Genomic DNA, 26,017 nt, shown 5'->3' with positions numbered 1-26,017 from the left:
ATAGAAAGAGATCAGGTTGGTCAAGCAGGACCTGCCTTTCACAAACCCATGCCGTCTGGACCTGGTCCCTCGGTTGTCCTGCATGTGTTGTGTGCTGGTGCTCAGGATGGTCTGCTCCATGAGCTGCCCCAGCACCAAGGTCAGGATGACAGGCGTGTTGTTCCCAGGTCCTCCTCTGGCCCTTGTAGATGGTGCCCCCTTTGCCAGGTTCCCATCACCTGGGACCTCCCTGGGTGACCAGGGCTGCAGGTGACTGATGGGCAGTGGCTCAGTGAGCTCTTCCAACAGCTCCCTCAGCACCCTTGGGTGGATCCCACCTGGCCCTGCAGACCTGTGTGTGTCTAGGTGGCAAAGCAGGTCACTGGGCATTTCCCCTTGGGTTGTGGGGGCTTCATTCTGCTCCCCATCCATTTCTTCCAGATCAGGGGGCTGAATATCTGGAGAAAAACTGGTTTTAGGATTGAGATATGGACTGAAGCTTTCAAGCTGTGCTAAGTGAGCTGTTGGGCAGGAATTTTCCTGGTAAAATGGTAAAGTGTGCAGGTAAAGTGTTTCAAATGAGTAAGCGTATGGTGACTCATTCTCAATGAAACAAAACAGAACAAAACTCCCTTATCTTGTTCAGACTAATGCCAAACATAACTTTTGTTGTGTCCTTGGTTACAGACCAGCTGTTTCATCTTGCTCTCTTACTATCATATGAATAAGCCCTGAATAAGCATTCCAAAATGACTGTGGTGAAGTAACCCTGGTACTTGCTGGGTGGGGGGGGTGGAAGAGAGCAAAGGGGAGTCAGGATTATGTTTTACATTTATGAGATTTGCAATTATTTACCTTACATTTTTAATCATATTATTAAAGCATTTCTTTCAAAATGTACAAATATTGGGCTATAACTTCACCAGGAGATGGCTATTGGAAATGTTGTAAAGTGTGTATCTGTTCTGAGCCATCTTCTTATATAGTATGCTTATCATATGGAAAGTCAATTCTGTAAAAACACAAATATTTTTTTATAGTTCTTTTTAGGGTAAAAGTGATGGTATGGAGTCATACAAGGAAAAAAATAATAGGAAATTTTACAGAAAAGTAGATTTTTTTCAGGTGGTGAGATTAATTTTTTACAGCTCTTCCTTCTGTTTCTTTTGAAAAAATAGCTGTGAAAAGACTGCAGAAGCACATATTCAAATTCTGCAAACCCTTCCATTAAAGAAATTTTTTTTTTCTTAGGATGCACAGTTTACTTCAGAGACTTGTGCCTCACCTCAACTATTAATTGAATATATTGAATCAGGACACAATATTGTTATTGCTTTAAATTTACATGCATGCTTACAAACCACATTCTTAAAAATACATAAATAAGCTTATGGGTTTTTTTCTGATTAAAGTGCTGTCAACTGATAACCCTTATGACAGAAGTCTTTTGCTTATCTATAGATCATATACAAGCATAAGCAGCAATATAATCTCGAACAGCATGAGAACAGTATGAAACTGGACACAAGGCACAACTGTAGCATAAACAGATGGTTATCAACATAGCACGATACTGACTTAATCCAGCAAAGTGCCAGATGAAAGGATGCCAGAAAAACAGTGATGGTTCATTAGTAAGTGTTTGGAGCTCAGACATCACCAGGTGACTTGCTTGGCTGATCTGAGTGTTTGTTCATGTCTCTCTTTGCAGCTACCCTCCTTCTTAATGAACTTTTGGGGGGTGGTCATGCAATCTAGCCATCACTGGAGCCCTGTCTACATTAAATGTGTCTGGATTCTGGATGCATGGCCCTCTCCTGTTTAACAGGACACTTTCAGAGAGAAATGTTTCCATCATTCTTGAACAAGAATTCACTTACTCAGGTGCTTATAAAACACTAATCAATTTATTATCTGGAATCCAAATAGAAATCAAAAGGCTCTATGTCAACTAGAAAAGACCAGAAGAAACCTTTAAATAGTTCATCTTGTTCTCTTCTCTGTTATTTCTTTAATAACTACTGCAAGTTTTCTTAATGAGGATTATTCTGCTGTCAGAGCTGTACAAGCTTCAAACTCACTCACCTGTAGTTCAAAGCATCCTAAACAGAGAAGCAGGGATATCTGTGAGGCAGAGAGGCCAACTCAGTCATTAAGTTACACTGAGGTCTTCCTGCTGAGGCTGTTGGCAGAGATGGGCTCTTTCTGGTAGATATCTTTGACTGACAGACCAGCCCACTCTCAGAAGAGGCTGCTTCTTGGTTGCTGCTAACCTACACAGTTACAAGTTAGTAATCTCCTATTATGTTATATTTTCAAATTACTATGCAAAAGCATTTGCAGACTGATCTCTGCGGTGCCCTTGCCAGGTGTCATTAACCAGGGAAACTGAATCATAGCTAAGTGATTGAGCTTTTGCAGCTGGGAGCAGAGCTGGAATCTCTTCACTGCCATTGAGTGCCAATAAGCTTGATCTTGCTTAACATTTATTGCCTTTGTTTCAGGCACTTGCAAGTCTTTGTATCTCCTGGTATATAGTGAAGGTACTCCTGCTTCCTGGTCCAGCTTGCTCAGTAGATGAACTCACCTGCTGAACTGATGTTCAGTGTGGTCACTGAGTTCAGTCTGGAATCTCTCTCCTCAGCATGCCATAAACTTCTCTTCATAAGCAAAGGTTAATGAAACTGGGACTGTGGCTGGAGCTTTATGGCAGAACTTGTTCTCTAATTCCTTGTTTCCAGTTTATGTTGAAACCAGAGGTGATTTTTCTAAGCCTCAGCTCTAGAAGTCACCTTGCATTCCTCTGTCTCTCCTCTTTGCAGACATCAAAACTGTTCTAAACTGCAAATACCCAATGAAGACAGTAGCTAGCACTTAAATTTTAGATTATTAAAATGCTTGTCTGGCCTCTTATCTCCAGTAGTGGTTAATGCAACATTTCTAGTATTATCAATACCTTTTTTTCCCTCTTTCAAACACACCACAGAAAATAGAATTGTTACCTTGATGAGACCTACTTAGTCACAGAGATGCTGTTGTTTTAATTTTTACATATTTTCTCAGTTCTGTAACTGAGAATGTGGCCTTTTGCCTTGGTCTAATTGATAACTGTGCACCTTCATGTTAATAGATAGAAATTTTCAGAAATTTGGGCAATACCTCCTGCTCTTTATTGGGAGCCACTTAAAGGTCAGGGTGGGAGGAATAAGATTACTGTAACAAAATCTGTTCTGAATAAAAAAGAGAGCTTCTGTCTGTGATGCTATTAATCCAACACCCTTTACAAACATTGTACTTACAGTTAAGTAAAACAGCATAAAAATGGGAGAGAGAGAGAACCAGATGGAACTTTTAGGCTCTGGTCTGAATTGTCTGAAGAATGTTCTGTTTGTAAGCTTAAGTCCCTTTGCACAGAGGGAATGGATACAAATTCCCATCCTGCTTATACAGAATCACTTTCCTGATTTTGATTTGACTTCTGTGTGAGTTTTTTCCTCAAAAGAGAGAAGAATTAACCTAGGGCAGATTCTCTCATCAATAACTGAAATGTCATCACTCCTAGAGAGTGGCAGTGACCAAAGTTGTTTATCTCTGGAATGACATGGCAAATCCCCTTGCCTCCCGTCTTCTACCAGATTCTCCTTTTTGCTTTTTAAAATTTTTTTTCTTTTTAAATTTGAAAACAGAGGGAAGCAGTGCCTAATTCAACTTTAAGTGTTAATTATTCAGAAAAGTTCTGCTGAGTCTACCTTGGAATATACTTAGACATTCTTAATAGTGAAAAATATCAAAAAATCATTGTCAGTGAACTGGACAATCTCAAGTAATTAAAATATAGTGGAATATAAGATTGCTAATAGCAATAATTTGCAAAATAATATTGGGCATTACAAATGAGTTTCTGTCTTACTCAAGGAGCAAACGAGTTCAAAGTGAATCTAATTATACTGGAGTGGTTTAGTTTATCACAGAAAGACTAATTCAACACTGTAATGTAACCAAGAAAAGGGTGTGAGTTATCCTAGAATAGATTAGGCAAGGTGTTTGTATCAGGCAAAAGTGTTTGTATCCTTGTGGAAAGGCACTGGGGACATCTCTGGAATACTGTATATGGCCTGGAAATGTTTGTTCAAGCTTCTTTCTGCTTTCTTCTCTATCTACTTTCTTCCCAGCCAAGGTCTGTGCTAGATAGAATATATTTATTGACAAATATTTATTTAATATATTTATTGAGCTGTCACTGGTAAAAAAAGTAGACCTTAGGTAAAGCTTTAACAAACAAACAGACAACAGACAAACTTTGACATATTGACTTCAGTGGGCAAAGTGCATGGCATTGTGTGTGAAAAGGTAGGGATCAGACACGATTCTCATCTTCAGCATTGCAATTTTTATGATTCTCTAAACATATTAAGGGAGAATCGTGTCAGGAGTTTGTATATCTAGGATACTGTGCTCTGAACTTGAATTTTTTGCTTGTTTTAGGAATCTAAAGTCATTGAACTGTTCTAGATTGACAACACAGGAGAATGGCAGCCAGTGAGTGATTTTTAAAATCTACTGCAGAGAGAACAATGGGGTTTTCAGCTCACTTTTATCAGTATATCTACCCTGGCTAGGTTCAATTAATCTAGAAGAGTTTGCTCTACGTAGACTTTTTAATCTTTGATCTCTGTAATTCTTGTGCCTTTAGCTGTGATGTAAAAACAGCCTGAAAAACAACAAAACCTTAACTGCTTAGGAACCAAATGCAGGCTACTGACCCACTTTAAGGAATAAAACCCATTTTGACATACCACTGCCTGAGATGGACTGCACTTTAAAACACAGGGGGTTCTGATTATCTCCAGTGTTGCAGACTTAATGGGAGCTGCCTGGCCAACTTTATCATTTCTACCCATCCTAATGCAACAAGAAGGTAGTAAAATAGACAATTTTCAAAATATTACCTTCCTTTGGACTGATTGTTGTAACTGTTGGAAAAATACCATGGGATTTTGGGACATCTGCTCAACCAGGAATGGAAAGGATGTGTGCAGAAGGTGGTAGTGTATTTTACCCATATGGTGGAAACACTGGAAGATACTTGGGACTAAAAGGTAAAAGGCATTATAAATAGCTACCTGAGCCATCCTGCTTCCAGCTCTCACAGGTACTTTGATTCAGGAGAGTTATGTCCTTTGGCTGCATTTTAACAGAAAGCCATAAATTCCTCAATCAGTGTTGAAGTTCAGTGTTTCTGACAGACTGTGTTGATGGGTAGCTTTAACTTTTCCAACACTGGTAAGAAGTATTATAAAGTACAGCTCAGTTAATGAATTACTTCTTCCTTGAATATTCATATTGGAGCAACACCAACTTGAAAATGACTAGTGAGGTCACTTATCAATAAATCCCCCTGTCTCATCACAGAAAGTGATAAACTTAGGTTGCAGTGTGGTGTGTGAGTCACTGCTGAAGTTCTGCACTGGAAAGAGCTCATTAGATTTACCTTGGGTTTGCAAGGCCCTTTCATATTTGCGTAACAGCGATGGTTCATGGTCTCTCTTATCAGTCATTTCCTACTGGTGAGTCCGGAATCTCTGGCAGAAGTTCTTGCACTAGTCCTGAGTGAACAATCAGTCTAATTTTTTTCTGCCATTTGATTTGTCTGTGCAGATATCTTCTGCAGTTCAGGGTGTTTACATACTGCACAGCGTTGAAGTGGAAGCTATGGACTTCAGGACACTTGAGCTGCCCTTGTGCAGAGCTGACAATGGTCAGGAAGGTTTGGTTTGGAGTCTGAGCCAATAAAACCTTATCATGCCTGAACCAGCACTGACATTTATTTCAGCACATTGATGGTTCTGGTCCAAGTGATATGTTTGTTCTTCAGTGTACGTCACTGAACTTGTTTCTTTTAGCATCATTCTATTTATCTATCTAACAGTAATACAAAACTCTGTACCCAGAGTCATCTCAAGCTACAGATAAAAAAATCACCTAATCCTCTCTTAAATTGTGTTGATATTTACAACTGGATGTGGTACATTTCATATCAAAAACAAGAGGAAACTACTTTTTTCTCCTTTTTTTCATGTTTTTGTCTTGCTTCTTGCTTGTGATCTTATAACAGACATCTCATTTGAAGTAACTGAGCAAGCTGAAAAAAGAAAAGTGTAAATAAGCACAAAAAATCACATAGTTTCTTACTAATCTTACTAAGATAATACCAGATATACTTAATTGTATTAAATATATGAAAGAAAGGTAAACAACTCACTGTAAGACCTGTACTAAAGGTTGCCATATGGGTCCCACTGCAGGAAAGAAGAGGTTGAGATTTTTTTTTTTCCCCTACAGTTTTGCATTTCTTTAGTGATGGCTACATTTTTGTCCATTGAATATAACTAAACTTTTCTAAAGTTCCCATGTAGTTAGGATCCCTAAATTCTGAATTTCTTAAGCATAATCCCCATGCAAGAGAATATCTAAGAGCTATAAATGCTGCTCCCAGTAATTCTGTGAAAAGAATGATCATTACACATGATCTTTGCTTCTATCTCTTCTCCAAACATAAAAAGATTTTTTTAACCTACTGATAATTGTTTGTGGCATCAAAAATTGTTGTCATCAAAAATTTCAGACTGGATGGGTTATAAAACCATATTTGAGGTCTTAAAGGGCTGACCAGTCTTTAGTGCATCTGTGCCATGCACTGGAACAAGAATGTTTGCCTTTGACTGATGGGGCTTCTTGGATATCCACTGCCCTGTAGAAATGTAAACGAAGCCTTCTAGACCAGTTCATGTTTGTTAGAGAAAAGTTTTTCTAGAATTTTGTTCAGCAGTTGTACATTCAGCAATACAGACGATGTTTATAATTATTTCCAATTCATTAGTAAATTCTCTCCTAATAATGTTCTTGCTGGAGAAAATCTGACTCTTGTAGAAAGATTGAAATTAAATTTTAAATTAACTCTGTCACCTTTTTTCTAAGATCAGTAGAGCCTGACAGTACTCCAAAAGCACACATATTGCATGGGTATGTATTAGCTCACAGGTCTGTTAGTATGACTTTTTTTCTTGTCCTTGTTTTGTGATGCCCAGTGGGCTCGAAAATACACTCTCCTGGGGCTTTGCATAACATCATATTGCTGTGTCTCACACGTGAAATTAGCAGTGTTGTATTAGCTTGTCTCCAGGGACTTTGCTTTTAGGAATGGAACAAAGTAAACACACAAAAGAGTTGGAAAGGGCTTTTGTTTGTTTCATGTCAAAGGCATTTTTGCAGCCACTAGTGTGGGTAAAAAATATTTATGCTATGATCTAGGACTTCTACTTGGTTGAATCCCAAGCTTTTTGGCCCAGGTCTGGGATTTTAGGATTATGCCTTTACCTCGAGGAAGGACACTTGTTTTTACTGATGTTCAAAGCCTATGAGTGAAGAATAGGAAGAGCCCACTTCTGATGCTATTTTATAATGGATTCATTTTCTTTCAATTTATAAATAATAATGTTGGTGTTTTTCATCATTTAGAAAACCAAAAGAAAGTTAAAGAAGGAATGTTTAAATAAAGATTTGAGACACATTAGAAACAGGCATTGAAGTTGAATTTATAGCGGATAATTTTTATCTGTAGAAGATAAGCGTGTTGCTAAAATTATTATTGATATTCAAAGAATAATAAAAGTGATAAATCACGATGGGAATGCACGTGCTAATTACACAGTTAATGTACATCCTTCATGTTGTGCTGCTGAATTGCAGCGAGTGATTTGCTCTGTGCAGTGGCATGGGCAGAGGAGCCAGTGGTATCTCTGTGTGAACATGCAGCTCCTGGGCTTCCGAGCTGTGCTCCCCGCTGGCCCCAGCGCTTCCAGCCGTGGCTGCAGGCTGGGTGGAAGCAGCCATGCATTCTGAGGAGAGCTGCCCTGGTGCTATTGTCCTGGTACTCCCTTAGGAGTCCTCCACAATTTGGGACACAAGATCACTGGGATAAAGCTATGTTCCAGTATGTGTTGTAAATAAGTATTATATCCTTCAGCTTTTTCCTTACTTGCAGAACTGGAATGAAATGGAACAGTACATAAGGCTCTGAAAAGCTATATAAACTATTTTCTGTTCTTCTCACTACTGGTGTTCTTTAAATCTCGTGAGTGACCACAAGTTGCCACATAAGAGAATTCCTGTAGGAGTCTGTGTTTATGTTGCCCAACTACTTTATCCAGCCACAGCACCATCTTCTGATCCCTTTTCTTGGCACTGTTTTACTGTGGTAAGTAGAACACTCCTGCTAGCTGGCTGCTTTCCTGCTTAGTAAAAGCTACAAGCCTTCACATTGGACAATTATCAGGGCTTTGAGCCTCAAAAATATTATAGCATAGGCTATCATCATGGCCAAGTTCTTGTAAAGTTTCCTTGGCCTATAGAGGACTCTCCACTGGGAAAATTAGGAGACACTCAGAAACAGAAAAGGTGACAAAATCCATTTTACAAACTAGGGAACAAGGCATGTGGCAGGGAGACAGAAAATGCTTCTGGGGAGAGGAATTTTGTAGGATCTGGTGTTTCATGAACTGAAGGGAGCTGACTACCCTGCATACCCTCCCTGTATTTCACCCAGGGGAAGTTTCACCAGAAGTCTGACTTCAGCAAAGTAAACTGGAGGCAGCCTGGTTTTGTTCAGTTCCCTGGCCGTGCTGCTGCAGTTCAGGCACCACTTGAATACACATTTGGGATTTAATGTTCTTTTCCAATTAAAACTTACCGTTTGCCTGGGTAATGCAGTTCCCTGCCACTGAAGGTATTGTTATGTACGTCAGGCAAGAAAAGGCTCTCGGGGTATAAGGGCTCAGGAATGTGCTGGCAGTCTGGGAAAGGAGAGCTAAGGAAAAGCAGCAGTTTGTTAGATTTGGCCTATTGCATTCAGGACAGTGGTTGCTCTGGAGCACATCAGGACAGTTCACCTTGGAAAGTTTTGGTTGTCTGTGTTTGTCTTTGATACTCATTTGAGGTTTTGATGGTTTTCTTCCACTGAAGTTATGTTTACTCAGTCCAAGGATACTCAGAGCTTCTCGTTATAGTGCCTGATGCTAAAACCATGCCTAAATGGCACTACATATTTCATGCTGACCTCTCGCACTTGAAATCCTATGTTTGGCACACCACAAAAGCTGAAACAATTTGCAGACTGGTTATCTGTTGCTAGCAACTGCCTGGACAGGCTCAGCCAAAACACATGCCTTTATTCTGGTTTTATGAGAGGGGGAGGAAGGGACCCCACTGGAAAGAGATAGCAGAACTGTTGCTTATTGAGCCTTCTGGATTGTAGCCTCTGGGTACAGGAAAGTAGGCTACATCTGGAGCTGTGCCTACCTGGTAGAAAATTATTGCAGTAAAGTTGCTACAGCTGTCTTATGTCCATACATGATTTTCACATAGTTGGTCAAAAAGCAGTGGCAAAGTTACGAAGAATACTCTTGTAATCCTGATTCCCGGTTCCTGACATTGTGCACTGTGAATAAGTGCTCTATACATATATTGCTTTTTATAAGGAACACCCGAAGACAGCCAGGTATAGCAGGTTTGAGATTTGCAGTGTCCTATTTCCTGGACTTGTCCTCTCTGTTTCTCCTCTATTCTTAAAAGATCCTTGGTTTTCATTTCTATCTCCTTCTTTTGTTTGTTTTCCTTCCATTTCTTTCCTTTGCAAGTATTGAATGTCCCCTGTGGGAGTAAGCCAAGCCATGTGTGCATGCAATGATGGTTTATTTTTATTGGAGTCATTGCCTGTGACTGTTACTCATTACTATAGGAAGAACTGCACTAACAAACTGCTCTGAGAGCTTTTTATTCTGTTGTAAAAAGTCCTGTTTTGTCCACAGCCGTTGAGAGTATCTGCTGCCATCATTAAGACGTTGAAGCTTTGGAGCTCAGGCACTAGTACTGCCTCCTGAATGTCCTGTCTGGTGTTGAAAAGCATAATCTCAGCACCTCAGCTTCTTTGCATGGTGTCTCTATAGGTCAGCTTTTCAACCATCTGTCCACCTCTCTGCCACTTAAGCAATTCAATTGACCTCTGCTTGGGGAAGAATTTGTGGTTGCACAAAGTGCAAGCACAGTCACTGGCTGCTGTTGTGTACTCTTAGGGATAATAGAGTGTATAGCCAGAACATCACCAAGCCAGGCCTGCCTGAGATTCTGCTGATTCAGAAAAGGCAAGTAAAAAGTACCATAAAATGCTTATATTTCACTTGCACTTCTAGTCTTCACACTGGATAAGTAATCCTCTCTTTTGTTTCAAGTTATCACATATTTGTGTTACCATGGGCAAGACCATGATGTCCCAGAATTCCTGGTACTTCTTTAAGATTAATGTCTAACATAAATAATAAAACTATTGATAGTTGAGTTAGGAACATATGCTTAACATAAACGTAAGCTAGAACTTAGGTATGTAAGCAACTTAATTAATTTCAATAGGAAATACAGAGATGTAGAATTTTTATTCATTGACCTCTTCTGAGAGTGGAGCACTGAGAGAAAGGTGAAGTGGTCTGCCTAGGCTTACACAAAAGAATATATGATCATATCCTAGAAATTATTGCTAGGATGAAACAAAAAGACAAGAAGTGATTTATCTGAAATTTGGCTATTCTTATATAGCTTCATGATTTCTAGAGATTTATTTCAAATATTTCAAAAGCTCTGCTTTGCACTAGTTAGACTTATAATTAAATGTAATCTGTTGGAATTTGGCTGAGAAAGTTTGATCTCTTTGATAGTAATTTATATTTGTTAATATAAATGTAATGCTGATATTTCAGGATAGAGATTTCTTTGAATTCTTCCTCCCATGCTGAATCCATTACGTGTTTTCCCTTGAGCTTTTGCAGACTTTCTCTTCATTAATTTTCTTACTCAAATCAGCACCCATGGTTGCTGTTTTCCCTGTAAAAATGTCTTAAGTGCATCTGCATTTTTCCCTCCCTCATTTTTTCTCAAGATGATAAACAGGGAATTCTTGGCTTTGCACTCTTAGCAATGTTCTTAATATATGAAATTTGTATGCCTTGCACTAAAAGAAAATAAACAGATGTGCTGCTGCATTTTGAGGGATTGAGACGACAGTAGGATGGTCAGTTGCCTTTTGAGCCAATTCATTCTGCTGTTTTTTCCAGATGTGTGCTAATGGACATTTTTAGGATGTACACAAACTCTGTTTGCCTACATTTCTGCACTAATTGGTTTGGGTTTATGGAATGCCTCTCATAAACCATCTCTAGCTGCCATTGTTGCTCTTCCATAAAGTACTAAAAGGAAACTTGCTCCTAAACAGTTTCCTCTAGGTGGGATTTTCTTGTGGGGAAAGAGGAGGTGCAATCCATTTAAACTGCTCTATAAAGAATTTTATTGAGTTGTGGCCCTTTAACCTAGATTTGATGAAAGCTTTTTCAAACAGCTGGACTTCAGAGAACCACAACTCTCAGGTGCTATGTACGACACAAATTAAATTACAGTTTCCTAAGAAATAATTTTAATCCAAATGATAATTGGTTTTTAAATTTTTTTTTTGCATTTATGAAAGCAGTAGGGACTCCACATGTACTCCCAGTACTGGGGCATGTTTATTTCCCCACTTCTCATAGTTCCCTCTCTAGTACTCAGGACATCTTAAGCATGCCCTGTGTCAATCCACCCTTTTTTTTTTCTTTTTTTTTTTTTTAACAGGGAGAATACATGTGTATTTGGGAGGACTGGAGAATGATGGCATATATCTCTTTTTCCTCAGCCTGCCTGGTTTACCTCCTTATTCCCAAAACTTGCCCAGCCTGCAGCCTTTCTTACTGACAAGTGTATGGGTGCAGACAGTTCAGCTGGAGTGGTTGAGCTTTCTTCTGCTTGAAAGAGGAAAATTTGTGCATGGAGAGCCTTTCCTGGCAGTGGGGTTTGGAGGAAGATACAAAGGAGGGAATAATTGTTTGTGTAAGAAAACGTGAGGTCCTGATAAAGTCAAACTCTACAGTGATTTGCTTATGAAGGCAATAGGATTTAATGATGTTTTTCAGATTTTGGTACTGATATCAGCTGTAAAATCTTTAAGACTGTATTTAATTTATGAGCTTCAATTTACCCAAGTGCATAATGGGCTTATTTTTTCCCCACCCTTTTAAGGCCTTTTTAAAGTGTGTAGATTAGGCGCCATATAAGCACAAAATGTTGCTGTCCAAAGAATCATTTGCCATCAGAGATCAGTTGTTTGTTATAGGTGTATCTCGTGAGCTTAGTAAATGATTGCAGGAGACTGAATCTACTTTTTTTCCACCATAACACTTGAAAGGTGTTAGGGTCACTCTCTGTTTCTGCAGCAAAGGGCAGTTAGCTCCCCAGCCAAATCAGAACCCGTGGTGAGACTGAAGCCTCAGAGACCTCCGAGGTCCACAAGCATTGGTATTTAGTAAGGCTTGGTAGGAAACACAACCATTTTTTCTCTTGGGTTGTAAAAAGCCATCCAGCTGCCCTAAAGGAATGCTTCAGTGTAAAGAGGGAGTGGGGAACAACTATGTGAAGACTTAATGCCACCACAGTGTTGGTGCCCTTTAGGGAACTCTTGGTTCTCTCCTTGGGTACCTTTCCAGTGGGCTGGAGGCAGTGTGAGCTGTGGGACTGAGAAGAGGAGCTGGCCCTGGGAACTTGGTTGCAGCTCCTACTCAAAAGTAAACGATCTGCAGAATAAGGACTGCTGCTTTCATTTCTAGAATATATCAAATTCCGGCACACTGGGCCCGAGAAGTAGCAGAAGGGAGGGCAGAAAAAACAGTTATGAAGTCTGCTGGGATATCTGATGCAAAATCAACTTTGTTGTTTTCCTTCCTGGCTTTTTCCTGGGCTCTATTGCAGCTGAAAAAACAACCCTTCTGATCTACAATAAGAGGGGTAATTCTGTCATGAAGATTGTCCACCCAGTCAATTTGGCACAATCGTGGGAAAGATTTGTTTAGCTTAGCACTGATTTTATTAGTACATGAGTCTAATCAAACCTCAAGAGATAGTATTCTCACTGCTGAGTGACCCTGTCAGTGGTGTAGGCTTCCTTCTCAATTCTCATGCCCTTTCAACTGAATGGTGGTGTTAGTGAAGAGTTCTCCTGAAATGCACCAGTTCTTAGCAAAGCTGCAATTGCACAGCAACATGAATTAGCAAAATGTCCCACGAGCCAGCATTGTTTCAGTAAGGACCACAAGAGGCATGAGAGCCAGACTCCTTTCACAGGTCTCTGGTATTCTGTCAGTAGACCTGAATTCTAAAATATTTATTGACTGTAAATGTGGATTTGCTTTTCATTCAGTCCCTAGTGCTCGTTATGTGCGTTTTGTCAGTACAATAGACAAGAATGAGTCAAGGAGAAAAGACAGTGTAAGAAAAAGCTTGCCATAGAATAAAATAAAAAGAGAAGAAGCTGTCCATTGATAAGAAACTGACATACTTTAAAGGAGGCTTCAAATAGTTTATGTTCCTCAGTCATTGCTAAAAACCAATTTCTTGTAATAGTTTCCATAAAATATAGGAACAAAAGTGGTTGTCTTTCCAGTCTAAATGGAAACGATGTATTAAATGTTAATACAGATGATTTTCTCAAGTATTTCATTGAAATATCTTAGTCCCTTAGTTTTGTTTCAATCATTAGTTTTCTATTATAGAATCATAATTTTACAGTCACATGAGAGCTGATAGCTCAGTCAAAATCATCTTGTTATTTCACTGTTTGGTAGTTTATCATCCTGGCATTTTGATAACTAATTTGATATAAGACTCTGTCCCCTTCATCATCTTTACTCTTTTTTTTGGCAGAACATTACCTTGATTTCTGGTTGTCAGAAGCCTTCTGAAAGTTCATCCAATACCTTTTCCAATTCATCACTTCCCTTGCTATTGACAGGAGGCGTTGTTCCAATAATTACTGTTTACTGCCAGGCTCCTGCAATCAATTCTGTGATTCATCTCTTCCATAAAGCTTATAAATAATAAAATGTACTATTAAAAATGCTTTCCCTAACTAAAGCAAACATTAATGTACAATATTTCTGCTGTCATCATCAATTCTTTCTCAACTGCTCTGCTTGTCTCACATTTATCTTCCTTTATCTAATCTAATGGCATCTATCCAATTTCTATTCACTTTTCATCAAGGTGATATATTTCCTCTTACATAGTACCTTTGTGTTCTTAGCATGCCTTATGGCAGAAATGATTTTTCAGTCATTTAATATTTATTCTACACTCTTGTCAAATAATAAATATTTATTACAAACCTCTTGACAGGGAAGTGTGATGCTAGAAAGAAAAGAAAGGAAACTAAGATTTGACCATTTTATAGAGGTTGGACTTGGCAAAACTTGAAATTGCTTTCATTTTTACCTCCCTCATCGATCTCCATCATTTGCACTTTAGAGGGACAGCAGCATAATAACTGTAGATGGATTTTACATTCCATTCCAGAAGCTCATGGGCAGCTCATGGAGAGCATTTTGGAAGTATCATAGGATGAATTAGAAAGATTCAGTACTGTTTCATCATTTTTTTATGTTTGTTTTCTATTAATTTCATTGTTTAAAAAATTATGTTTGTAATCAAAAAACCTGTTAATTTCTTTAGCCTATTACTTAAATGCCTGTTAATTTCTTTAGCCTATTACTTACCATTACTGTTTACTCATCTCAAAATGTGCACTAGTTTTGGTGCAACTTTAACTGCACTGAAGTGTTAATAGGAAAAAAAATTGATGGGGCCTGGATTCGTTTTTGATTCCATGATTAAATAGTGCTTATCCCTAAAGGTGTATCTTTCACTTATCTGGCTAGGAAAGAGTGCAATAAATTCCTTTACATACATCAGGAACATTAGTGCAGTTCTATTTTCCTTTATTTTCCTGAAGTAAAAAAGGAACTGAGGAAATTTTCTATGTTGGACTGAAAATTTTGGTTCATGATCTTAAGTTTTATAAAGTAAGATTCTGGAAAGAGATCTGTGTTCCAGCTTGTTATTAAATAATTCTGAACTCAGATCCAGGTTCAGGTATACATCTCTCTGTACTCTCCCCAGTTTTCAGCCAGGAGTGATTGAAACAAGACATATACTTGAATATATGTGAGTTTTATAAATTCCTAGTCTGTCTGTGCTGCCTACTTCTGAATTATTCTGTAAGATCCCATGTGTTCTCCACATCCTCAAGTGGTTGTTAGGAATCTTACGGAGAGAAGCTGATGCTCACCAGAAGATATAGATGAGAAGCCTTAAAATTACAGATTCTGTATTTGAAAACCATCAACTTTTTCTTGGTTTATTCACCACAAAGATCCTTAGTTGCATGTCAGCCATCAAAGGACATTGTTAGCGTGCATTGTTCCAACTCTGTCAGTTCTATCAGCATAAAACATGGGTTGGCAGGGCTTTGATGCTGTCAGAAAGCCCATAGGACTTGAAAAGACTTAACAGGTCATGAAGTGCTCCCAAGGCACTGCTTCATATCCCTTTCATAAATATTTTAATCTGAATCCTAAAAGCAAAGATTAACTTTTTAGCTTTTCCTCTTTGAGTTGAAGGCTCTTCCAGAGTCTCATTTTATTGGTAGTTATGATCTTTTAAATTTCCAGCCAAAATGTCTTTATGGCTGCAAATCCGTTCTTCTGCCAGTGTTGTCAGTTTGAGAAGTTCTTCTCTTTCTTCCTGCTTCATTCTCTCATTTCCCCTTTTCCCATTCACTTAGACACACAGACACTGTCAGCCTTCATTTTTGCCAGATTCACTGAGCTAATGTTTCTCTAGTGCTGTCTCAGATGAGCACTCCAGTCTCCTCAGCAGCATACAGCCCCTCTCTTGCAGTCTGGGTTCATAAGTGACCTGTAGGGTACACAGCCTCCCAGATTAAACCTTGCTGGTGTCTTGTGCAGAAACACACAGGTGTCCCTGATTTTACCAGGTGTATGTGGTGGTGCCCCATACAACTGGGTCTGTCACTGTCTCGACTGCATCACCTTATGGGTCAATCTAAGTGAGGTACTAATATCTAGGTACACCCAGGAAGTGTCTTCTTTCCAATAACTGTTTCCACTTTTGTCTTACAGCTTCTGTCTTATCCTTGTTTTCTTCATTACCAGTTCCCATTTAGCAGTGTTAAAAGCTTTACAGAGATCTGAAGAGATGAGTTCAAATTTATATCAGACTTCTAAAAAAAGTCAAAGAAGGATGTCATCTATGTCTGGCATGACAGACATGTTTTCTTTTGCCCCATTTTCCAAGACTTTAGTTCATGGAATCATAGAATATCCTGAGTTGGAAGGAACTTGTAAGGATCATGGAGTCCAGCTCCTGGCCCTGCATAGGACAGCCCAAAGATCACACCACGTGCCTGAGAGTGTTGCCCAAATGCTTCTTGAACTCTGTCAGGCTGGTGCTGTGACCACTTCCCTGGGGAGCCTCTTCCAATGCCCAGCCACCCTCCGGGTGAAGAATTTTGTTGTGATATCTGACCTTAAGCTCTTCTGACACAACTTCAGCCATTCCATCCTGTCACTGGTCACCAGAGCCAAGAGATTGGTGCCTGCCCCTCCTCTTCCCCTCATGAGGAAGTTGTAGACTGCAATGAGGTCCCCCCTCAGTCTCCTCTTCTCCAGGCTGAACAGACCGAGTGACCTCAGCTGCTCCTCATAGGTATTCCCCTAAGACACGTATTGCCCAGTCCCAAGGTTTCTCTGCAGGACCTCCCTGTCTCAGGGGGAGTCGACAGCTCCTCACAATTTAGTATCATCAGCAAATTTACTTATTATGCCTTTGAGTCCTGTGTCCAAGTTGTGTTATTCCTCACTTCAAAATTTCTTCTGAAGCCCTGCATGGTACTATCAGGCTGCAGGCATCAACTCGCTAGTTTACTTTTTTTTTCTCTTCTTTTATGGGGACTACGTTTGCTGGTTCTCAGTTGTGTTGCATCATCTTCAAGTTGATAGGAAAGTGACAAATACTAGCTATCAGGCCTGAATTCACATGCTGTTTCTTAGAATGGTTTCCCAATAGAGATTATCTACTTCTGCTTAAAGTGCTAAATTCCTGGAATTTTCATTCCACTCAGTTGTTATTTCTATATCAATGTGATATGGATAAATTCCCATTACCTGCCTTTTTTTCTTTTTCAGTACTGCCCTACTTGAGAAAATTTTTTTTCACTGATATCTAGGAATATATATAATTACTATCCCGATGTAATTTCATTATAAACGCAACTTTTATTTACTTTTTGCTATTGTTAATAATCTTTCCAGAGTCAACTTTACCTAATTTTTGGTAATCCTTGATTTATATTTGGAAGGCCAGGAAATGGAAGTATAATTTTCTTTTTTGATATGTATTTCCTTCCATGCTTTATAAGTTCTTTGTATATATATAAGAACCTACTCTATGTTGACTGTTCTGGCTAGAGGATAGTTTCCAATGAACTTTTACAGTTTTTTGATTTTGCTTGAAAAACAAATCTAAATACCTGTTTTCTTCTTTTTTTTAATGCTATGTTAAATGCTGTAGTTTGATGTTATAAAAATGAATTCTCTGTACTCTTTCTGCTTGTGAAATGTGCAGTTGTACTTAAAAGGTCCTTTTTCTCAGTGGGCAAACATTCAAAATAAAGCAAGACCTTTGAATATTCTGAGCTGTTTCCATTTCACTGGAAAGGAAGCTAATTCGGAGCCTCAGATGCAGCTGTGCAGCAGCCACCTTTCAGAGGGGCCCTGTGATGTGCTGCTGAAAGGAAGTGATTTATCATAGTTTTTCATTGCTATACATAGCTATGCACATACAGTAACTGAATAAAAATGCAGTAACAAAATGTACATAGAGTTATTTGAATGTCTATCCATGTGCATGTATAACCATGCCTAGTGCACATGCGTACTTAGATTAGGACTTATGTGCATAGTAGTGCATGGAATGCCAAAAATTTGACCTTAGATGTCAGAATTGTAACTGTTTCACTTCAGGCCTTTCCAATTAAACAGCCAACTGTTGTGGGAGACTCTACCTGAGCGTTTGCAGTGTTTTTTCACCCCATCCTCTCCTTTGTATTTTCAGAGCTGAAGGGAGTGTGTGAAGCGCCTGGAGGCAACTCCTCTTCACTGTACTTTCTTCCTGGCAGTCTTCCTCCTGCTGTCTATGTGGTAACCACTGACAGGACCTGAGGAAATGGCCTGAAGTTGTGTCAGGGGAGCTTTAGGTTAGCTGTTGGAATAATGCTCTTCATGCAGAGGGTGATTGGGCACTGGAACAGGCTCCCCAGGGCTGTGGTCACAGCATTAGGCCTGTTCAAGAGGTGTTTAGGAAAATGCCTTCAGTATATGGTGTGGCTCATGGTCCTGTGCAGAGCTGGGAGTTGGATTCAATGAACCTTGTGCATCCCTTCCAGCTCAGTTTATTCTGTGATAATGACAGGCAAGGGAATTCAGGTTTTGTTAGAGTGCATCAGGCATGTGGGATGTGACTTGCTGCCCTCTTCTCCAGAAGATAATCCCAGAAAGAATGGTAATTAACATGGAAGAGGGGAAAGTGCTACTACAGCAGGTTTCCTGCTTGGATTATTCACAAAGTATTCACAGTATCATATCCTGATTTGATGTTGTAAAAATGTCGCTTTCATGGAGGTGGCGGCATGAGGGTTATTTTCAGCAAGCTGTGGAGGAACAGTCCTTGGCAATGAGCAAAAATCAAACAGGCAAGCAATAGAGCTGGGCACATTTGTGTGAGTTTGCCACCTGCAGGTCCCACATTCCCTACTCTGCCCATTTCTGTCTCTGCAGTTCTGCTGCAGGCTTGTCTTCCACAGAGGACAATTCTACCATACTGGAGCCAGGGATCTTGGTTTATTTCTGGGGTCACCCTAACACTAAGCTAAATTGCACTATACACCCACCCCGAGGGAATTCGGGTTCCTATTTTGATATTTTAAGCACAAGATCCTTGAATAAAGCTTGACATGATCATTACCCATTTTGCAGAAGAGGACATCCAGCTACTTGCAATGGCATGTTACCATCCCCAGTGTGATGACACATGAGTGGACATGGGGCTTCCAGGGGCAGGGTAAAGACAGTGGGTGGAGTTCTTGGAGAAGCCAAGGGGGCATATCTGTGGAATGGCTAATGGCAATTAAAAATTCCCTATATATGGCAGTAGCAGCTTTGTTCAAAATCGTCTTTGAGTGCAAAAGCCTGAACCAGCAGGAATGGTTAAGCTTGACAGGATGCCAGTAAGACAAGCAAAAGGTACTGCTTTCATGATGGTGGTTTTTTTAGGACCTGTAAATCCTTTTAAAATTGCAGCATGATCTATATATGAGTATGAGAAGATCTCAACTTACTTGATAGGGCTGGATCAATAACTAGATGTTATTTCTGAAGTATGCTTTACTACTTCTGGAAGTTAAATCTGGTGAGATGTTTTTGCAGATTTGAGCTTTGATCAGTATGTTATAAGGATGCATACTTACATCATGTATTTGCTTTGCAGCTCCTGGTTGCTAAATCCCCTGTTGCTCCATTCTCCACTTTTTTCTACACCATTGAGAAATCAGGCTTGATTCTTCAGGGTAAGACCAGAGCATTGGTTGTTTTGCCTTTTCAATTAGTATTTTAAGCAGACTGAATGTAGATAACAACAATTATTATTGAAAATGGTGCTGTTTATACCAAATTAAAACCCCCACACATTTAAACATTTTGGTTAACAAGGGGACTTTCTGCTGAATTCACTGTTTTTTCCTGGGTTACACTAAATTGGTTCTTGCATTTTTCCATGGATCTAGAAATGGGCCCTGAAATTATTAACCAGGGCTCCTTATTTTTCTCCAAGGTAAAGTGGAATGGTTTGGGTAACATGGGGTCCTATGGAATAGGTTTCTTCAGGAGAAACATACCCATCTATCATTAATAGCCTATGTTAATGAAGGGTTCTTCTTCAGCAAATGGCATCAGTAAGAATACAGGAAATTAATATCTGTTTTCTATTTTTGTGATCATTTTAATGCTTATGCCCAGTGGTCTTAAATTATCCTCAGATTCTCTAGGATATGAAGTGTTACGCTGAAAAGCTGGATATTAATACCATGCTGACAGGGAGCTAGAATTCCTCGTGGCTGTGTCCTGAATCATGTACTTCTAGACAGAGCAAAGAGGGAATTTCAACTCTTCCTTCTTTTCCCATTTATCCCAACAAACATCCTTACTTTTTGACAAACCTTCATAGATCAATTTTGTTGAGTTGATGTCTTTTGGTATGCAGCCTGGCTCCTTATCACTGCATCAGTTTAACAGACTGAATAAAACTATCAGTGCCTGTCACTTTCTGTTCAGGGAGGACACTATGATATGCAGCCAGGGCAATAAGACGAGTACAGCTGGTTCTCAGTTTCCAGTGATGGAGAAGCACTGATCCCATGAGGCACTATGGACATTTTAAGGGATGTGAACAGTTCTGACTGCACATTTCTCACATTCAACCAGATTAATGACATATTTATATTTCATAGGGACTCAATGTGCTTACATCTCAGGTGATGCAAAATGTCAGAAAACAAACGAAATTAGAATGTTTTATGGTGCATTTTTGCTTCTATTTGATACAGCTACATAATTGTAATGAGGCAGGAGGTGTCTATATAGCATTTCCTAAGCCTTTGGATACTATTTTCAGTATATGTTTAGATAGCATTTTGGGCACTTGATCTGCTTTATTTGGTACCAATAATTCTAAAAGTCTACAGGAACTAGAAACAATTTTTATTAGTTTCAATGGAGAGTACTTGGAGGAGTTGGTCTTGATGTGTTTTGTTTTAGTATAGGGCAGATTATAAGCTACTTTTCTATCTTGGGTATCTTGAGTTACATAGATGTTTCTGGTCATTATTTTAAAAGGCAGACAATTTCCTGCTCTGTCCTCAGGCATTAATGCAGTGAAACTTTGGGAAAGAAAGTTTTCCTATTTCAGAAACAGAGAGAATTTTTTCAAGTCAATCTTAATTTTTTCAGCTCTCTTCTGTGAGCCATGAATATAGCTTTCCCAGGGCTGAACCATACCTTTAAAGAACAAATAGGCCTGGTTACACATAATGATGGAACAGCACTCTGATAGGAAGACATCACTGGTTTAAAAGTGTGGCAGTTGCTCTTTTCCCTATACCCACATGTTTCTGGGGGGTACATTTAAAACATCATTTGCCATTTTTCTACAAACAGATAAAATACCAGTTTGGATTTCTTTAAGTAATTGATGTCTTCATATCAGGCATTCTTTGTGCATTTTGTAAGGCAACAAGAAGGTCTTCTGTGTGTGAGCCTTTTATTACTTTCTGACTATATCATTATGTTTCTATTTTAGATATTTTTCTCCAAGATGGGTAGCAAAGAAGGGTATGGTTCCCCTAATAATGTGCCCCAGACTCTTTTACAGAGACTTGTAAGCACTTTCACATGAAGCATCTCACTGATTTGTAAAAGTAAATATTGCATGGTCTCATCCCACATTTCAGTGATCATTATTTCTGTGGAAACAGGAAGGGAGCCAATCACCAGGAAATGTCTGGTTTGGATAAGACACAGAAAGTGGCACCAGGCTGCCTTGTTCAAGAGAGGCTAAAGTTTTTCTGAGAGTTGTACTTGGTGCTTCTTTCTAAAGGGAAGCTGGATGCAAGGTAAGATGCCAGTCAGGCACCCAGCCACGGGCCAGCCTGTGGCTGCTGGAGGGACACCACAGAGCATTAACCAGTGGGATCTGTCCCCCAGCCTGCTCCCAAAGGCAACTCTGCCATTCAGGCTTTGTACTTTGATTCCCTTGGTGTCAGGAGGTGAGCACACTGAGTGTGGCTGATGGGAACAAGTGGGTGGATGTGGAAACTGGTGAGAAGTAGCAGCTGGCTGAAGTGCCCAGGATTCTTTCTTTTTACTCAGGGGGTCCCATCCCGGGACCATTAACCAATAGGCCATAAACAAATTGATATCGGAAAATGTGGCTGGGAGCTCCCTGATTAGCGAGGGTGGATGGGGAATGAAAGACAAAGTGAAAGTGTGATTTAACAGTTCCACAAGCAATTTTCATTGCCACCTCTGAGGGATTAGGATGTGTGGAATAGGCTAAAAAAAAAATAGGAGGAGCTCCCCCCTGCTTTGTTCTGTGGGCTGGAGGATAATAAAACGGCAGGAGAGGCAGTGTGGCTACTTAGGGATTTCACAGACTGCTATTTGATGCAGTTTAAGGAGCCCTTCTGCTATTGTTGCAGTTAAAATGGGAAGCGGAACTGTTCTCCATTTGTAAAAATCTCCAGCGTCCTCAGGAAGAGGGCTGAGAGCAAAAGGCTATTAAGATGGTAATGCTGCCCCATTTGGAGGAGTGTATCAAAATCTTCTTTGTCAATGTAAATTGCTTCTCTGTTTCCCTGGTATCTTTGCATCTCATGGCCTCAGTGCAAGCACAGAAATTTTTGGAGGAGACCCTAGTGAAGGCAGAACTGCTTCTCTTTTATTCTCAGAGGAGATCTCCAGGCTGCCCAAGGGTCCCTTGGAGAAAACTTCTTTGCTTTTCTAAACCTGAAGTGTTCAGGGATGAAGAGAATCCATTTATGCATTCACTCTTTTATTTCCCCTTTCAGACTAGAGAAATTAAATGTGATGATTGAAAGGCAAGATTGGACAGTCAGAAATTTAGCAAAGAAAAGTCTTCAGCCTCCTCCCTTCATTGCTTCAAATTGCTCTGTGCTATAGCGGGAGTGGACTGCAACCCCAAAAATACCCTCAGTTGCCTTTACAGTGCAGTGTCGTGTTATGTTCTGCCAGTGTCATTCTTTGATGAACCTGAATTGTGAGTTTAGAATCCAGTCGGACAGCCAATCTCTATTTTGTAGAGATCTTAGACAAAAAGGCAGAAACCTGGATCAAACACTGCAAAATATTGGAAATTTTACTGTCAGCTTGTGTTTGCTGTTCTAGGAACTTGCTGTTGCTTCCCTGTTTCAATACCAGTTGAAGAGCAGCTTCCCTGTTTCAACCAGTTGCAGTGAGTGAAGTCATACCATTAAAAAGAAGGATAAAATTAAAAGAGCTCCAGCTCTACTTAAGAGTGCAAGTTATAAGATTATTTTTCTCCTTCGCTATGATATAATTTCTGTTTTGATTGGAAATTGCTAGCTGGTAATTCTGTTCTGGTATGACAAGAAATTTTGAGCTATTCTTGCTTAATTGCAGTTTCATTGAAATTGAATGTAGCACATGCTGGGTTAGGCCAGCTGAACTAGAAGATGCTGCTAAGCTTTGTGCACACATATGCGAAAAAGATAGGCTAAATGAAACTGATTTGAAGTTGTGTGCTGTGGGTGATCATCCAAGTCTAGCTTTAGAAGCAGCAGTGTTTTGGGGTATAAATACAAGTATGTAACAAGCCTAGCTGTTACCTACCAACAGCTCAGCTGTTTGTGGAAGTCTCATTCCATCTCACTTAAGCAAATGCCTTCTGTTACCAAGAGGAGGCTGCTGCGAAAGGAGTTGGGGACACGGTGGCTCTTTGCCAGCTGAAGAGTCTGTTGGGACTCAATGCTTTAACTAAGTGATTAACATTGCTCTTCATAGAAAAACTCAGAAGCACTGAAAACATAAGGTAAATTCTATTAGTGAGCTAGGATGTGCTTTTGAGTAATGATATATTTTCAGTTTCATAGGGTTTAAAGATGAATAGAATTATCCGTTCATCCAGACTGACCTCCCATATATGATACACGTTTCCTTCAGGTACCTGATAACTTTGTTGCACTGAATAATTTCTTCTAGAAAAGTAATCACTATTATTTGCAGACATAAAGAAATGTGAGTTCCTAGTTTGCATTTACAGTATTTTCAAGTTTTAGCTGCCTTGCTGCAAAACCCTTGTTCTGTATTTCAGATTAGAATTTGTCTGCCTTCAGCTTTTGGCCTCAGTTCTTGTAAGAACCTTCAGTGCTAAAAGAAGCAGTGTTGCCATTAAATGGTTACCATTTTTCATGAGTGTACTTGGTATAATGATTTATCTTGCTATGTTTTACTCTTCCTTTATAAAAGGTATAACTGTGTATAAATTTAACTTCAAAATTTCGTGTCTCCTGCTGACTGGCTCCCAAATACCTTGTATTGCTAAAGGGAAGAGTTTGGGGGTTGTGCCACAGGACTGAATAATTAATTTATTAATCCACCCTTTCTGCTGCCCTCTTTTTCACTGCACACAACCTGTCTGAGCACAAATGTGCGCACCTTGCATGTAATGTCCTATTGAGGCAGGTAACTTATTAAATGTAGAAACAAAAGAATGTGGCACTTGGAAGAGAGTGTCTTAAGTTTCACATTAGTAAGGGAAAAGATCTAGTAACAGCTAAATCTAGGGAAGCCTTGGTACATTATGTTTCATTTGTCACTAAGGTAATGAAAGAGGCTCATTTTGATCTCTAAATAGCATAGGGTCTGGGTTTGTAGTGCAGCATGGCAAACTGTCTCCAAAGTGCTATAACTAATTTCTATGGCTGAAGCAAGTGAAAAGTGCCTCATTTTATTTTGTAAAGAAACAAGTAGTGAGGTAGAAAAGGAATTCTGAAAGAAAGGGCAGCATTATTTGTATTGTATTGTGTGGGTTTGAACAGTGAAAGACAATGATTTACGGCATCAAAAGCTTTTATTCAATTGAAGAACTGTAACTATAAAGTGACCTTTGTCTGAAGCAACATGGATATAATCTGTAAAATGAAGCAGGGTTGTACTTGATGTGTGAATGGGTGGAAGACAGATTAATGGGAATAGAGTTGTGCATTGCTATTGAGATGGTAAAAGATTTGCAGTGCCACTGATGATTTCCAGGCCTATTGGAGGGATAAAGATGAACTGATCATTGTTAGGATCTCTGTGGGGTGAAACCATTTTTGCTGTATTCCCCACAGGACACTGAAAGTCTCATGCTATTTCTAACAGGTTTGTAATAATGAGAGCAAAGAAGCACTATCAATTTGTAGGTTAAGTCCATCCTGGGACTAAGGAATGAGAAAAAAATAAGATGCCATCATCCCAATGCCAGCAACGTCACCCACACAGATATAGCTGACATCAATGAAAATGTCCTTTTGTTCAGGCAATTCATGGCATTTTGAGGAGTGGGTTACTAAACCTGTTTGCTTGGGTGAGGGTGTCCTCATTAGATGGGTTTGTGAGAATTGCTCTACTGCTCTGCAGCAGCGCTGCCAAAGCCTTGCTGGAGTTGCCAAACTCCATGGCTGTCAAATGAAGGAGGACAGAGAAACAGAGCACAGATGCAAAACCAACTAAAATGTTTATGATGAGAAAGGGAAAGAAAACATTTTAATGGTGAAGGAAGACTAGAGGCATCTTGGGTTTACATCCAGTAGAAACCAAATAAACTGTAATTTCAATAAAATTAAATGTTTCTGCAAACATGACCTTTCACATAGTGGCATAGTACATAGGCAGTAGATTGATAAAGTTTCTGGCCATGTTTGTTCCTGTGAGCTTAACTTGTGTGAGGATATTATGCTGGATAAATCCAGTTTAGCACAATGTTTTGAATTACCTGCTTATTTCTAAATTTTCCTGTAAAGATACTGAAGATACAGTACTGCCGTCATGCACTTAAAGCCAAACATGTTCCTAAGTGCTTTACTTGATTGCAACTGAAGTGCCAGCATTTAATTTGTCTGAAATTCTACTAAATGTAGCACAAAAAAAGTTTTAGTGCAAGCAGTGTGCCAAATCTGTTCCCATTTATACAAGTGTTAATCAAAACTAATTTCTTTTAATCCAGTATTGTTAAAACAATGAACTGAAGAGTGTAAGTCTGTTCCTCTCTTTTCAAGGTTGGCATAGGCTTCCTGGGACAAAATGATCTTCACTTTCAGAGAAATGTTCTCCTTACCAGGCTCTCTGTAATGAATTCCTGATCAAAGTAGGCTGCTCCCCTGGGTTTTCAGCATAGTGCTAAAGCAAATGGCCTTTTTTCC

General features: G+C 39.4%; 1 protein-coding gene across 4 annotated transcripts in view; it reads left to right on the top strand.

Annotated features, from left to right (window-relative positions):
- RAD51B (RAD51 paralog B) overlaps nt 1–26,017 on the top strand; it is a 395,953-nt gene that overhangs the window by 247,276 nt on the left and 122,660 nt on the right. For 3 of the 4 annotated variants that reach the window (XR_004060744.1, XM_030948812.1, XM_030948814.1), the window contains one exon: nt 19,510–19,588. Coding sequence is in view for 2 of the 4 variants with exons in the window: in XM_030948812.1 (XP_030804672.1) it covers nt 19,510–19,588 (79 nt within the window). In the remaining 2 variants the exon portion in view is untranslated. Of the gene's footprint in view, nt 1–19,509; nt 19,638–26,017 lie in introns of those variants that run through there. The other variant, XM_030948815.1, reaches the window with a different exon arrangement.

The sequence above is a fragment of the Camarhynchus parvulus genome, chromosome 5 (genome assembly GCF_901933205.1).
Source record: "Camarhynchus parvulus chromosome 5, STF_HiC, whole genome shotgun sequence".
In the NCBI taxonomy this organism is placed as follows: Eukaryota; Metazoa; Chordata; class Aves; order Passeriformes; family Thraupidae; genus Camarhynchus; species Camarhynchus parvulus.
Note: the sequence above shows the minus strand (reverse complement) of the source record. Positions and strands in the feature narration are given on the sequence as shown.